The sequence below is a fragment of the Hypomesus transpacificus genome, chromosome 11 (assembly GCF_021917145.1).
Source record: "Hypomesus transpacificus isolate Combined female chromosome 11, fHypTra1, whole genome shotgun sequence".
NCBI classification, from domain to species: domain Eukaryota; kingdom Metazoa; phylum Chordata; class Actinopteri; order Osmeriformes; family Osmeridae; genus Hypomesus; species Hypomesus transpacificus.
The window spans coordinates 17,373,759-17,390,137 of NC_061070.1; the positions used below are offsets into that span (position 1 = coordinate 17,373,759).

The 16,379-nt window shown below is 46.7% G+C and overlaps 2 protein-coding genes across 3 annotated transcripts in view; one reads left to right on the plus strand and one right to left on the minus strand.

The window, feature by feature from the left end:
• The window catches only part of LOC124473784 (serine-rich coiled-coil domain-containing protein 2-like), a 36,999-nt gene extending 27,880 nt beyond the window's left edge, over positions 1-9,119 (minus strand). Inside the window, 1 exon segment of the mRNA XM_047029460.1 lies at positions 9,033-9,119. The gene's annotated coding sequence lies outside the window, so the exon portion shown is untranslated.
• A 567-nt stretch (positions 9,120-9,686) lies between these two features.
• On the plus strand, positions 9,687-14,761 carry sparcl2 (SPARC-like 2). 2 transcript variants are annotated; one of them, XM_047029339.1, is made up of 9 exons: positions 9,687-9,775; positions 10,779-11,068; positions 11,199-11,296; positions 11,378-11,488; positions 12,659-12,731; positions 13,166-13,277; positions 13,412-13,530; positions 13,696-13,850; positions 14,641-14,761. In XM_047029339.1, the coding sequence occupies exons 4-9, from the start codon at positions 11,420-11,422 to the stop codon at positions 14,755-14,757; spliced, it is 645 nt and encodes a 214-aa protein (XP_046885295.1). In that variant the 5' UTR covers positions 9,687-9,775; positions 10,779-11,068; positions 11,199-11,296; positions 11,378-11,419; the 3' UTR covers positions 14,758-14,761. The 2 variants fall into 2 exon arrangements, with proteins under 2 accessions (XP_046885295.1, XP_046885294.1); XM_047029338.1 differs by lacking the exon at positions 11,199-11,296 and having other exon boundaries at positions 12,650-12,731.
• Positions 14,762-16,379: the final 1,618 nt, after the last annotated feature.

A 16,379-nucleotide genomic window follows, 5' to 3' on the forward strand; every position in this document is an offset into this window, starting at 1 on the left:
GTAGTAATCCACAATGCTGGATAACAGTGTGTGTGATTGGACAAAGGTACCTAACGCCACATACTGACCCACATTCCCACACACACACGCACACACACTACGCCACAGCTACACTCACGCCTATAGAGGTGCCCGCCTGCCCATGCCACCATCCCTAATCTCTCTCTCTCTCTCTCTCTCTCGCACACACACACACGCACACACACTTCCTATGATAATCAGGTCAGATGCTTCCAGGGCAGCTAAAGCCTCTTGGCCCGGGGAGGGACTGGGGGCTGGGGGCAGGGGGCTGGGTAGCAGGGGTAGGTAGGTGGGGTGAGATTAGGGGGCTTCTCCCTCATGCTTTGCTGTCATGATTCCACAGGATCACCCTGGACTCATCCCATTCACGTACAGACAGACTAGCCAGGAAACTCCACCACATCCACATCCACCACGCGGTTAAGCCAGGGGTTCTTCCAAAGAGCTTCCCCATTCATTCTGAAACAACTTCCTTATCTCAAACGTACCCTTCTATTTCGATAACAGAGAGAGAGATTTCTATAGGCAGCTGTTATTCACAGTTACTAGTTCACATTAACACCCTTCATAAACACAGATAATACTTAGCCACACACGGATACTCAGAGTGAAAGCAGCACACCATCTGTTACTGACTGTTCATGTTTTCATCCCCCCACCCTGACCAATGATGGGAAACAAACAGCCCTAAACTAACATCAGCTGCACCTGCATTCATCCATCCATCCATTTTCACTACCTCAGAGTGAGTCAGATGGCTGAGCGGTGAGGGAGTCGGGCTAGTAATCAGAAGGTTACCGGATCGATTCCCCGCCGTGCCAAATGATGTTGTGTCCTTGAGCAAGGCACTTCACCCTACTTGCCCTGGGGGGAATGTCCCTGTACTTACTGTAAGTCGCTCTGGATAAGAGCGTCTGCTAAATGGCTAAATGAAAATGTACCTCGTCTTCATGTGTGTATTTGTATGTGTGTGTCCACTTCATAAGGGACTCGCTCCTTTCACCCTCGTCCACCAGGACTGCAGCTTCTGCTTCCTGCCTTCTGCCATGAGGACATGGTACCTGGCAGGGCTGCACAGACTGAAACCGCAGAGTCATCTAGTTTCCCTGTCACACGACAGGGTATCGTCTTCTTTGACGATACCCTGACTTCTTTGACTTCTTTGAACGATCTTCTTTGTTCGCATGATCTGCAGAATCTTTGAGAACAAGCACCACAGACAGCTGGTATTTAACGTGTTGCCCTATACAGTGGGAGATAGATAGATGGGGAGTGGGATAGTGGGCAAGGACTGGGCAAGAATGAGGCCATTCCTTATTCTTCTAGAATTTTGGTTCACTGTCCTACTGACACATTAACACACACATCTAGTCAACGCCCCGACCTTACACAGTACAGAGTAGCATTCTTCAGGAGCGACAGGATAGACACAGATAGTTTGTGACAGCTCCAAGCCTCAGGCCCCTGCAAGGGAATCACCAGCCCTCCCCTGGGCCCCTCTTCTCCAAACCCTAACGTCTTCCAGAACCTTCTCCACTCCTCTGTCACACAGCAAGCCAGGCCGGCCCAGTCAGCTAGACCCCAGAGTTAGTGGGGTTCAGTCTGGGCTGTCTGAAGAGGAAAGACAGCACAGAGACCCGGAGTGAAGATGAGGAGGGTGGATGAAGAGGGAGGAGGATTGAAACAGAGAAACTGAGTTATCGGTTTTTTGCTTTGGCACTGGTTGTCGGGCAGCTTAGTGTAACTGTATCGACCCCCTTCTCCTCCCTCTTCTCCTTCTTGCTGTGCTGTCGGTCCCAGTACTAAGCTGACTTTACACTTACAGAATTCCTGCCCGTATCCGCTCCGCCTCTCTCTCTGCCTTCCCTCCTGCCTCAATGCCTGCCCCGTCTCTCTCCTCTCTCTCCTCTCTCTCTCTCTCTCTCTCTCTCTCCTCTCTCCTCTCTCTCTCTCTCCTCTCTCTCTCTCTCTCTCTCTCTCTCTCTCTCTCTCTCTCCTCTCTCTCTCTCTCTCTCTCCTCCTCTCGCTCTCTCTCTCTCTCTCTCTCTCTCTCTCTCTCTCTCTCTCTCTCTCTCTCTCCTCTCTCTCTCTCTCTCTCTCTCTCTCTCCTCTCTCTCTCTCTCTCTCTCTCTCCTCTCTCTCCTCTCTCTCTCTCTCCTCTCTCTCTCTCTCTCTCTCTCGGCACTATTCCCACATGATGGGGGAGACACTGGAACCCGACACCCAGGACAAGCCCTCATTCTGTCCCCACGAGGGCACAGGGTCACCCTCCACCTGGCTCCATAACAAGATCATGATAGCAAGAACATAATAGAAAAGTCCTCCTTCAAACTCCCTCCAAAATCCCATCACTACACCATTCACAACAGGAGTGAAAATCAAGCTCAACTACCCACTAGCAGATGCTAACTGAATGATGCAGTCAAGAGAGCTACAGAAGCTATGCTAACGAACACGTATTTGAGTGAGAGAGGAAACTAAGCAATATTGATGCTTTGCTAAGTGAGGCTAATCGAATGAGACTGCATGGAAAGCTATGCACTACACACCAACTGTGTTTGGCTAATCAAATGAGAAGAAGAGAGTAAGTACAGACAAAGCTGCAATACAACCGGCACACAACCACACACCCACACACACACACACCCACACACAGTCTCTCTATGACTGAAGAACCGACAGAACAGAGATCCCACAGACATTACGAACAGCACTCCCAGTAGAAATGAAGTGTAACCTACACCTACATGGTCCACCTGGTCTGACCCCTCTAAAGATCTCGCGTAACGGTCAACGACAACCCAAGCCGGCAGGGAAACAGAGAAAGTTGTTCAGACAAACGTCTGAAAGTGTGGCGGCACCCAGTCGAGGTAAAAATAGTGCAACAGAAGGAGCTTCTTCAATGGTACAGATGTTGTCTACGTTTGGCAGCGTGTGGTTGAGGTGATGTGTATGGTAGGAGTGGGTTGGGAGGACACACTGTGTGTCTGTGTGTGTGTGTGTTTGTGTATGTGTGCATATGTGTTTGAGTTGTGTGTGGGTAAGGGCTGGCGGAAAAAGCCTTTCAAGGCTGCTTTAATATTTCATATTGAGCGGCACACACCCAGACTGCTGCCAGACTCTGACTTACCGTCAGAAGTTTGAATTACAATTCAAACGAGCCGTTTGAATTGAAGAGTTGCTCGATTATTCGCCCTGGCTAGTTCTAAGATGTGTTTTTTTTCCTCAAAGTCCTCACCCAGTTATAGGGGTTAACAGCAGAGGTCATCTCAAACTCCAAGACACTGAAAATGTAAAGCTTTGTATCCACATGTATGAGGGACATAACATGGGTCTGACAGACTGGGTACGAACCAAACTATTGTTGTTGTCTGATGGTCTGTTGTTTCTTTTACGGTCCTCAATATTCACTTTTAACCTAGTATCGTCACAAATAGGTATGTGATTTGAACATTGATAGTGTTAAAAACTAAATGACAAATCCTTTAGTATGGCAACAGAATGTACTAAATAGAAAAGGTTAACAAGTAACACTAGCATGGTAGTACCATTGCTACTAAGTATAATGCTAGGTAACTTAGCCCGGAAGCTAATTAAAGCTAGCGAGCTTCGGAAAAAAACTAACTCAGCTAAAAGGCATGCTTCTGTGATGTCAAAGCGCCTCACTAAATATCAAAGTATAGGCCATAATATTCCCACATTTAGCAAAGTATGGTTTTATCACAAACTGAATGTTTGACATTCAAATCAAATCGGGGAGGCAAATAAAAGCCTATTGCTTTGAGCGCTGCATGCAAGGGTGGTTTTGACCAAGTCTGGGGTGTGTACTGTGTTTTCTGAATGAAAACTTGCCCACCTGAGATGTCTTCTAGACAGGCAGAGCTGTAAACATAAATGCAAGTCATTTATAATAAAAGGGGAGGGATGTTTCTTAGTGCATGGAGACAGTGTATGTAAACCTTTTTGCTTCAGTGATCTGTGTAATCCATTTCCTTTTTGCTGCAGCTTTCTAATAACTTGTGGTAGAAAACAAGAGAGAAATCATTTACAGAACCAAGACTGATAGACTGAGGCCTAAATGGAGGTTATAGGATACTGTATGACTAATAGTGAAAAATGTACTGTAGTAACTCAGAACCGCCCTTACCAACAAACACCCATCCATTAATTCTCATTCCTCCATTTGCTTCTCTCCTAATGACTGTTTGATGCGATGTGGTGTTGCAGCCGGCAGCAAGACTGGGCCATTAGTAGTGGTGCTGGAGGTTTAATACAGGAAATCTGATTTAGATCATACTTCCTGCTGCCTGGATGCCTCCAGTGCTATCTTCATCATCACATTCACCCCTTCACCATCACTTTTCTCTTTTCAACTCTTCTCTACTCTCCCTTCCACCACACCCCTCTCCTCCCCTCCCCTCCCCTCCCCTCTCCTCCCCTCCTCCCCTCTCATCTTTCTTTAGTGATCTCCTCTTGTGCAGCTGACCAACACACTCTAGCAACAAAACTGTGTGTGTGTGTGTGTGTGTGTGCGTCAGCCTATATGACCTTGATGTGAACATTCAGAAGAGGGCTCGGTGTGCCTTTGACAAACCGTTTATTTCCAGGCTCTGGATTGGCTGGCGGGGGAGAGCTAAGGCTGATAAGTGTCCCTCTGCAGCGTTGGAGCTGTCAATCACTGTCAGCCGGGTCGTTACAGCAGTTTATGGGAGCAGAGCAGAGCTGGAAGTCCACACAGTATTGAACACAGGAGCAGCTACTGACCACTGTCTCTCTCAACAGACTCCCTGCTATCCCTGTCAACCCGTTTACACACAGAAGGAGAAACGACTGTTTGTTTTTTCTGTCTGTTCAGACATGCATGTTAGGCCGTACATATGCTTAAACAGAGAAGCTGAAGAGTGAAGTATATTGGATATGTACTCCATGAGTTTTTGAAGTGTGAAACAGACTAAGGTTTTGTTATATAAGCTGATGTGGAATGCCATGGTCTGACTAGGAATCACAAGTCTTTGTGTGTGTGAGTGTGTCAGATTCATTCATGGAAATATTAGCCCTGCCTTAGTCCTCTGTGTTCGTACCACTGTGCGACAGCCAGAGCATGTGACCTCGCTCCTGTGTACTTTAGACACACCACAACCTTGAAAGAAAGGACTGAATCACTAAGAACAACATACTTGGAAATGATGTGGAGAAAGTGGTTCAGGGTAAACGTACTGCGTTGGACAAGGAAATATACTGAAGAACTCAGTTTGTTGACATGCTATACACACACACACACACACACACACACAGAAAGGCCACCAGGCTGTGCATATGCTGCATCTTACTACCTTGGTGTCCAGTTGCTAGTAATCTAAATAGTGACACCGTTGAGAGGTAATGAGAGTACTGAATGAGACAGCTGGATGGCATTGCTAGCAAGATCTCGCAAACACAGACCACACCGATCTCCTGGTATCATGATGACAAGGAGGGGGTCTTTAAGGCAACGTGACCCTCTAATGCTTGAGCACACCCTCTCACCGGGAGATAAGGATCATCTTACCCAGCAGACATCGGCTTTATAACTGAGACAGCAAGTTCAGACTGCTGTTCAGATTGAGAGTAGCACAGCGCACATGAAAGTTTTGGAGAGAGAGAGACAAGAAAACACATGGATCCTGTAACACGTTGCCGTGCACACCCTGGCTTGAAAAAGGAAAGGTCGGACACACACACACACGCGCACAGAGATCACCGACGCAGCGCTGAGAGGCACCAGAGTGCAGGCTGAGAGTAATCCCATCAGCATGAGGTTTACTTTCACATGACGCACACACACACACAAACACACACACACAGCAACTGAAGACTCATAGCAGACTTGTCACAAGTTTTCTGTGTATCCTATACCTTTATTAAGTCTCCTCCATTTAACCCATGGTCTCATTCAAACAGTATGACATCACTAGTATATGAAAAACCACTCCCAGTGTCCTGACTGGTGAAGTGATTTGACACACCTCCATGATGTCTCCCTGAGGGGTCCATTGATTCAGTGATGTCACCACAACACAGTGACTCTGGTATGAGTCACAATATTAAAGCTACAGTGACTGGTCAGTTCAAGGCTGTAAGGACATGTAGCCTAGCTTGACGTTAACAGACTCACTGAAAGCACTCACAAATAGTTATCATATAATACTTAATGTCTCCCTTCCGATTCCTTATCTATGCCCGCAGTTTACGGCAGGGTTAACTAACTAACCCCCTGTAACAAAATCTTCCTTTTGAGTCAGCTACAACTCAAGGATCTGCTGAAGGCCAACGACCAACAACTGACAAACGTTTGCAGTTTCCTGGCAACCAGATATCAGCACAATTCCTTATCTATACGAGATGTTTTTCTGATGTCATCTCACATCCTATTGGGTGTTCACCCATCCAATGAACCAGCAGAAGCTTGTTCCCCTGGCTATGCAAATAGGTTGTTTGAATGAGAATGTCATTTCCATGTCTTTACACCCACGGAAGGGAGTAGGGACATGCTCTGTTCAAACCAAAACAATAAAGCCCTGAATGTCACCATCACAAAAGACTTCACCTGACACTGTCTAACAGGGGCTTTGTCAAAGATTTGAGACACAAATTGAAAACGAATACCTGGTCATGTATTCTTAGGGGACAACTGCACAGATGTCACTGGTATGGTAATGTGCATCGAAAAATACGAGGGGACACAATTTGATCTTAAGGTGGGACGCCAACCGTCTCCTTCCCTTCATCGAGATGCTTTGTTATGGAAAACCCCCTCAGACTGGCCAGAGCAAGCGTCCTTTCACCAGCAGTCTGCTGGGCATCCCAAGGGCAGCACGGATAACTGCCTCAGCATCAGAATCCTCAAGCAGAAATCCAGCATTGATTTTAAAACACACTCTAAACTCTCTGCTTCTCAATACAATTGTGTGCATACACATGCTTAGAGCCTACCAGAGCACTATAAACAGCCCCCACAGGAGCATACAGACCCTATAGGGTGCATGTAGGCTGTGCATCACATAACCCAGCCAGGCTTTCTGAATGATAACATAGCAAGGTCTTATCTGTGTGTGTGAAAACACCTGGCTATGATCCCATACATTAGACTATAACTGGATGACACAGGTTGTCAACATGGCAGCACAGAGACGAGTGGCTACCGTCTATTTAGAAACGTAGAAACTTTACACTCTGTCATAACACACAACACACACAGCATTGTATGGTGCATTAGGTTCCCCACTCACCTTGACCAGTCTGCAAAAAAGCTTCTCACAGCCTCTATGGTCAGACCATGTGCAGTAAATAAGGCACAAACAAAGATAACAATCCTGACATCAACATGAATGGAGCTGATTACATGATACACTAACCATGACAGATTGAAGCTCAAGCTATCCTAGTTCTGTGAAACACTGTTAGCCTTAAGGCTGGGACGAAGTTGATAAGCTTGGCTAAATTTAGCCCCCAATGATGGGTCGTATAGCGTGAGAGTGGAACCAGAGTCAGCGAGGTGTAGACAGATCAGACTTCGGTCAAACCAGACCACAAGTAAACCCAGCTTTCAGAGCTTGGGTTACTCAGTGGTTAGTGGTCCATTCGGTCATAGATAATGTATTTATTTTTTAAGAAGGAGAAACAGTTTTTTTTATTACCGTCTCCGTCCCCGAATCTGTCTCTCTCTGTCTCTCTCTGTCTGTCTCTGTCTCTCTCTGTCTCTCTCTCTGTCTCTCTCTCTATCTCTCTCTCTGTCATCTTATCTCCTGAACTAGACCTTCAGGGACACATGTGGCTGAGTATGACTGGTATGTCCTCTCCCACGCTGACCGTGACAGGTGACACGCTGGGTGTGCAGGCTCTCTCAAGACCAGACGCATACACTCACACCAACCCTGGGCCCTTCGTGGAGCCCAAGAGGCATGGTATTTGGGGGGTCCTTTCCAGGCAGAGGCAGTGAGCTGGGGGTGGCTGGACATGGCTGTAAACACGGCAGGGCAGAACCAGTCTGACAGGGGAGACAGGTGGCAGGGGAACACACACGGAGCTAGGAGCAGAAAAGTCCAGGGAAAGTGTGTATCTCGCTCACGCTAACAGCATTCACTTACAGCAAGGAATGGAGTTTCTAATGCAGATAAGAGGTGTTGATGATGGGGTGCTTAGTGCTGTCTGGTTGGAGCATGTCACACAAAACCTGCTATGAACTGTAGAATACACACTGTAGAATCAAGTAGTCTGGTATACTCTTCCCTACCGCAACTATTTGATTGGCACCAATTTAAACATCTATGTTGTGTTAATCTCTGTAAAAATGTTGTTTGACAAGAAGAATATATAAAACGTTGGCTCCTTTAATTTAATTCAGCATTTGACATTTTCATTCAAACTGCCTATTTGACGATGATGGCAAGTCTGGGATTTCACTTGGGGGCATATTATGAACATCCATCTCCAGCCAATTGAAATGCTAATAGCTTACATAATTGACCTGGGTCTTTTTCTGCCACTATTATATAAAAGCATACCCACGGTACAGTGAGTTTTCCAAGGCCCGTTTTGAGTCACATCCCCATAGGGCAGTGATGTTGCATAAAACAAGGTTAGTCTTCTGCCTGGCTAGACAACAGAAGGCTGCAGATTTTACAACGGGCCTGACAGGACGGGAAGTTGAGGAGAGGGAATACACTTGGATGCGTGAATCATTACTGAACAACGTACCATAAAACATGACAACCCTGGGATATACAGCAGTCCAGACTTAGCTACAGAACAATTCATCGATTCTAATGCCATCCCAGAATAGTCATGTGACCCTAGTGTGGCATGTCTAATCTTGTAAATTAAAAACCAACCTACACGTGTTAAACTTAATAGCGTTAACCTATGACACTAGTGTTGTTCTTGTCTAACTTTGTTTTATAAAGATAGCGACTGTGATGATGACAGACATTTATAGTCTTTTTCTGAGCAATAATATTTTGTTATTGTCTTACCTTGAATAAAATGATGTAGTTACAACTCGATCATTTGGATAGTCCAGTCTCGAAGGCGGTGCTTTGTGATCTCTTCAGAAGTTGCAGCTATCTTCCAGTCACTTTAAGCAGAAGTGGCTACATCAGCGAACGCGTGTTTTTCTGATTTTGAGGACCGTTTTCAACTAAATATGAACAACTACGGGAAATACTTAGCGAAAGCGAAAATCGGCGGAACGACAATGGACTGTGCAAATGCTGTCCCCTAATCCTGTATGACCATTTGAAATGGTACCACCCTACACATTCGCAAATGTTTCATTGTAAAACTCGTACAAATTGCATTTAGTTAAAGACAGCGTCCGATACGCTTCTGTTTTTAATTAGTGGAATATAATAAACTATTTACAGAAACTGTGCAACACAGTAGGCTATTTGGCGCACAGTCCCGAACAAGTCCTACAGAACGTCGAATGATGATGGATCGGATGAACACATGCTAATAAACAAGATCCATGCGCGAGTAAAGGCAAACTATGTAAATTTTCTACACCAGAAAACCAATTTCGACAAGAACATAATAGCGTACCTAACAGTTCGCAGGAATTTCCCAATGATGCCAGATGATGCTTAATCATTCCAACATCCTCCGCTCTGCTTGATCATGTCTATAGGCGGAGAGTCACCTGGACCCCGATGGCTTGACGACATCTCTAATCTCATACCGTGGGATCGCACGTGATGCGCGTTTGATTATCTCTACGGTAGGCTAATGTTCAAACAAACACAAATACAGTCCTAATCGATGAGTAATTGTCATTTAAAAATAACGAATGCCAACTTGTTATAGCTCTTCCCCCTTTGGCCTCAGTCGAATCCATCAAGAACGCTGTTTACACTGACGTCACGTATTATACTTTTTTCATCCCGCCCAGTTGTCGCGTGTTCATAAAGTGCTGCTCGCGCTCATGTTGAAAAGGCCTGGGACATCCAACCCGCCGCTTGAATTAAAAAACATAGGTATTATTTTCAAAACGATGAAAAGTATGTTTTATAAAGACGTAGTGTGCATTTCTAGTAGAAAAAAAAAGAAATAGATGATTCTTGATTCCTTTACTTTGTGTAGATGTAAAGTGTTGTGGACTATAGGCCAATTCAAGGATTAATGAAGACATTTTTATAGGGGATTTTTTGTTGTCTGTAGCGTTTTATTTTAGCTTAATTTTCAGTCCTATAAATGCATTTATCATTGTATATTCCGTTTAATCTCTGTTAAGTTGTTTGTAAAGAAGCATATGTTGTATGTATGAGCTACCTGTGTGGCGTTTGAAGGGCTTCTATAGGTCTTCGATCTTGTCCTCAGAAAGATTCCCTATCTAAAAGAAGAAAATAAACTTAACCACAATGTAATAACGTTCCCGTGTCTGAAACATTATAATGGCCGGTAGGTGGCAGTGGTGAGTGTGCAGGTTTCATTATACATTCTGTTAAGTTATTGTAATTGGTGCCCCAATTTGAAGCTGCAACTGATGTTCGTTTGTGTTTGTATGTATGTGTGTGTGTGTGTGTGTGTGCGCGCGCGCGCGTGTGTGTGTGTTTATACAGGTTTGTAGAGGAAGGGGATACTGGTTCTCATTGAGGTTGGCAGTGATCCATTTATTTACCAACTCCCTTTCTCTCTCTTTCTCTCTCTCTCCCTCTTGCCCCCTCTCTTTCTGTCCCCCCCCTTCTCTCTTTTTCTTTCTCATCACTTCTACCCCATTGCAGTTTTGGCTGCCTGACCGAAATGTCATCTGTTTGAACAGGGGGCAAATATGAAGAGAAGAGAGTGAACCTTTCAAAAGGGGGGGGGGAGAGGTAAATCGGGGGAGAATGTAGAAATAGAGAATCAAATAAAAAAGAGAGAGGGAGGGAGAGAGAGAACGGATAGACTGCAGAGGTACTGTAGGCTATAAAATACAGCTACCACAGAAAACTGTGAAAGAAGGACAGCAAGGTATGCAGCTGGCGAGAGAGCGAAAAGCTGAGGAACAAGTGGAGGAGAGAGCGAAGCACTGGTGAGATTTTTTAAAGTGAATAAATGGCTTATTATTCCATAATGACTTCCTGTGTTGACAGCATAATGTTCCTTCTGTGTAACTCAAGCCTCCACCCCAGTAATGGATCATGATTGCATTCCTCTGACAGTTCCTATGTTTTATACCCCATTACTGGATTCCCTGCCTGGAACACAGACCAACGATTTGGGGTTTGGAAGGAGAAATTGTTTAATGGTCGTGATAAACGTATGTGGAAATGATGCTAATGGTCTTTCAGTTTCACATTGGAGGATACGTGTGGTTATATTTGGTTTATTTATTCTGCAGGTTTAGAAAACCTCCTGTCTTGGTCGTCTTTATTTCTTGACCATGCACCTGAGCGTCCACACGGTCCTGTTCCTGCTGGTGACCCACTCACTTGTTCCTGATGTGGTTATGGTGAGTGTCACCTGCCTCTCTGTTGTAGCACGCAGTGTACAAGCCCACCTGGCTGCAAAAGAAACAGCTCAATTTGTCTAGAAGGGTTGATCATTTCCCACTTGGCACAAAACATGTGGCTTTTATGGTGGCGGACTGTTTGTTGCTTACATGTTTGTTATGGATTAGTTAATGCTATGGTCTTGACAGTATTGGTGTTAAATTGTGCTGGCGGTGAACAGGATTGTGCACAGGACTTTAGGTCAGATGTGCACCTGTTTCTCATCAGTTTACTGTCCAACCAGGCCAGATGGAGGATTGGCGTACACTACAAAGCATATGAAGCTGGGGCTGAGGCTGAGGCTAAGGATGGGGGCTGTGGCCAGGGACTGGGCTGGGTACGAGGCTGGGGCTGGGGCTGAGGCTAAGGATGGGGGCTGGGGCTGGGGCTGAGGCTGGGGCTGGGGCTGGGGCTGGGGCTGGGGCTGGGGCTGGGGCTGGGGCTGGGGCTGAGGATGGGGGCTGGGGCTGAGGATGGGGGCTGGGGCTGGGGCTGGGGCTGGGGCTGGGGCTGGGGCTGGGGCTGGGGCTGGGGCTGGGGCTGAGGATGGGGGCTGTGGCCAGGGACTGGGCTGGGTACGAGGCTGGGACTGAGGCTGAGGTTGGGGCTGTGACTAAGGATGGGGGCTGGGGCTGGGCCTGGGCTGAGGCTGAGGTTGGGGCTGGGACTAAGGATGGGGGCTGGGGCTGTGGCCAGGGACTAGGCTGGGTATAAGGCGGGGTTGGGGTCAGGGATGAGGCTGGGGCTGGGGTCAGGGATGAGGCTGGGGTTGGAGTTGAGGGAGGAAGAAGCTCATCCCCGAGGGGAATCATACACAATAAAAGTTCTACGAAGACCCGTCTGTCTTTCATTTAAAGTTTTTTCCTAGAGCTGTCTGAGCATCAGTTTGAAGAAAGTTGTGTAAAATAATCACTGTCACCATGCGTATACGAGTAACTCCATATCTCAACAAAGATCAAATTATCTGTGGTATTTTCAGAAGTGTTTGTTCCTCGCGTGGTACAGTACATCTCACTCTGTCATACGGCAATGTGCTACTGTACAGCCATGGGCATGAAAAGTCAAACATCTGTTCAACGTCAAACTTGAGGAATGTGTGTGTGTGTGTGTGTGTGTGTGAGGGGTTGCAGGGGGGCAGAGCGCAGCGCAGACAGAGACAGGTAGAGGCCAGTCTGAGACCGTATATCGGCAGGGTGGACCCAGGTGAGACAGCTACTCCTCTCCCTCACGTCTCGTCATTTGTTTAGCAAACACATTATTTGTTTGTTTGTGCCGCCTTTACTCTTTCTTTCCTTTCATTAATCAAATATTTTTATTGTCAACTTCCACAACCCTCCACACCTTTGACAAAACACATGATGCTCTATGAGGGACTTTGATAAAGAGTGCATACCATCCTTGCAGAAGGCTTGATCTTTAAGATGCTGAACTCTCTCCCTCTCCCTTTCTCCCTTTCTCCCTTTCTCCCTTTCTCCCTTTCTCCCTCTCCCCCTCTCCCCCCTCTCCCCCTCTCCCTCTCCCTCTCCCTCTCCCTCTCCCTCTCCCTCTCCCTCTCCCTCTCCCTCTCCCTCTCCCTCTCCCTCTCCCTCTCCCTCTCCCTCTCCCTCCCTCTCCCCCTCTCTCTCTCCATCTTTCAGCCCAGCTGTGTGAGTTGCTGAAATGCCGCAGTCCGATAGGCTCCTGGTGTCAGGTGGTTCCAGAGCACGGCCTCCTGGTCCCCAAGTGTGTGTGTCCCCAGACCTGCCCCAGGTGTCCCCTCGTCTAACATGTCTTCACTCGCACAACAGCAAACAGGCCAACTCTCGCGGGACGTTTTTCATCACAGACGAGCCTGCAGGTGCATCAGGATATTGCGTTATTCATGCAGTGGCTTGTGATTGCAGGAAGAGGGCGCCAGTGTGTAGCGTTCTGGGGAAGACGTACCGGAACGAGTGCCTGCTACATGAAGAAGCCTGTCGCAAGAGACGCCGCATAGGACTGGCGCACACAGGACCTTGTCTGGGTGAGGGCATCCCGCGTACCCGACTGTGCAATCACACATGCTCACACACGCTCACACACGCTCACACACGCTCACACACGCTCACACACGCAAGGCCTAAGGAGTAAAGAAAGACCACCTAACCAATACACATGGATGGAGCCAACAAGGTTGTGCGTCTCACAGTTCCGCAGGCAAACTGCACAGTGGAGGAGTTTGGTCAGTTTCCGTACCGCCTCTTGGATTGGTTCCTCCTGCTGAGTCGCATGGGCAAGTCTTACACCCCCGCGGCACCTCCCCAAAGCTGCCTTAGCCACGCCCGGAGGACGGAACTAGCCCAGGTAACCCCGGGACTGAGCCAATCTGATCCGGTGGAGGGGAAAGGTACCTGTGAGATTATACAACAACAGCAGTCAAACTGTAGTTTAGGAATAGCAGATCTGTATTGTAAAACCTACATTAGATGTTTTGGGGCGGTATGTTTGTGCTAGGTTGGCAACTACGCTCGAGGCATTTCTGGGTATTGTTGACATAGTCCTTGCAAGCATCCCTACACCTCCCAAGAGAAGACTCCATTAGGGTGAACCAGTTCCTGTTGCCTTCCATAGTGTACTCTTCAGCAGAACAACATGGGGGATGGGGGGGGGGGGAGAAGGGGTCAAGAGGCCTTATATAAATAGACGATGATCAATAATCACTAAATTATTCATTAAGCATGTTAACAGTCTGGTAATACTAGATCCCTAACCCTGTCTCCTTGACCTTATGGCCTGTGTACCCTTTATTATCTTTCAGCTCTCCACATCTTGAATCCCATCTGGTCTCCTCCTCCCTTTGCTATCATACTTTTCTGACACAAGCCCCGCTATTCTAGAATGCCACCCGTAGACTCATGTAGACTCCATAGTGAACTATAATAAACTTCAAAGAGAAGAGAACAGAACTCCATTGAACATGTGTTGTACAGGTATGAGGTATGTTTCAATGTCAGTGGGCTTCTTCAGCATTAAAATCCTCTCATCACATCTCTTCTCTCTCCTTATCTCCCCTTTCCATCCCCTTTCCCTCCCCCCCTCCCCTTTCCCTCCCCTCCCTTTCTCCTCTCTTCCTCTCCTCTCCTCCCTTCTCCAGAGGAGGTTTACCTTGCTGGACAGGAACAGGGATGGTAAACTGAGCAGAAGAGACCTCAGGAAACTGCGTTACAAGAGGATGCCTCTGGAGCACTGCGCTACAGACTTCTTTAAGTGAGTGGAACCAGTACCACTTCCCTAGATTCATCCAATGGCAGCGCTCTTTAAAAAGACGCAACCACCAAGACCTGATTCCAAATCTCTCAGAAAAGAGAACAATAGAAAAAGGTTTTTCAAATTCATCTATGATTCCTTGGGTCAATTTGATATCTAATTAGAGAAGAGATTAATAATGATTCACAATCACAATTATCCTTATGATGAGCCATGTGTAAGCTTGTATTTCTAAAGCTAACAATTCGCTAGCAATTAGTTTTAACACGTAGTACACTTCACCCTTATTAGTTCCTCAAAACCAACCAATGAGAATGTTTGAAAGAGCTTTAACGGTGCAACAAGTTCATGCGTGACTAAATTACATACATGCCTGAAATGCCATCCTACACAGTATCCCTACAGTTTCCAATCAGTGTTCTATCTTCTAGAATGATCTAGAATGAAATACACTGAGAGTGTCTGCATCGGTACTCAGCTTTTGACAGAAAGTAACAAGTTCGATAAAATCATTTTAGTGACTAATGCGAACCACGTTCTTCCAAGTCACTGCAGCAGAATTTAGAGAGGGTTCAAATGTGTCACCCCTCCATTAGGGATCTCGCCTCCTTCCCCATGTCACACTTCCTGGCATCCTGTCCTCTCTGCACCCCTTCCACACCAGCCCCCCCCCCCTCCACACTAGCCCCTCTTCCTGTGTACACCCCTCCCCTCCTTCTCACCCCATCCGTCCATCGCCTCCCTCCGGTGTAGGACCCTGCCTTCCAAATCCTCCATTCTCTCCTTTCACACACACTATTGACAGGGTTTTCATCAAGACATTTTTTATCCTGTACATGTAGTCTCTCTCTGTTTGTCTCTCTCTCTCCCTCTCTCCCTCTCTCCCTCTCTCCCCCTCTCCCCCTCTCCCCCTCTCTCCCTCTGCCAGTTTTCAATGACAGGTTTTGTGGAAGTGGGGTTGGCTATCTCAATGTCAACCCATTCCCAGCAATGATAATGTTTATTACCCACTGTGCTTCCCGCTGTCTATGGATTAGTGCAAATGGAGACTCTACCCTTCAAAGAAAATGTTTTGTGGGGGGTCAAGACAAATGTCTGTGATGGGCCAAGTAGATGTGTGCAGATGCATTTGTTTGCAGACAGTATTATGATCATGTGTGCGTGTATCATTGTTGGAAGATCTCTGTTTGCATACTGAGATTGTGTGTGTGAATGTGCGTGTGTATGTGCGTGTGTGTGTGTTGCCATGTTTGTGAGTGTGCTGGAGTTTGTGAGCATATGTGTTCTCAAGGCCAGTGTTTTGATGTGGTCAGCCACATATATATATATATAAAGGCTAGATGTCTCGTCCGCGTTGCTGGCCAACGGAGTCGAACGTCCGCACATCGCGGCCATCTTGCTACAGTCAACTCGCTCACCCAGAACATTGTGTTGGTGCTACATGTACTTTTTAAATGACCATAACTTGCTAAATTCTCAACCGATTTTGAAACGGTTTGGTTTGTTATCAACGTCAGAGATGTCTTAAGCCACTGCATACTATATATAAAATATATATAATAGAAGTATGCAGTAGCATAAAGCACATTTAGCACCAACACATTGTTCTGGGTGAGCGAGTTGACT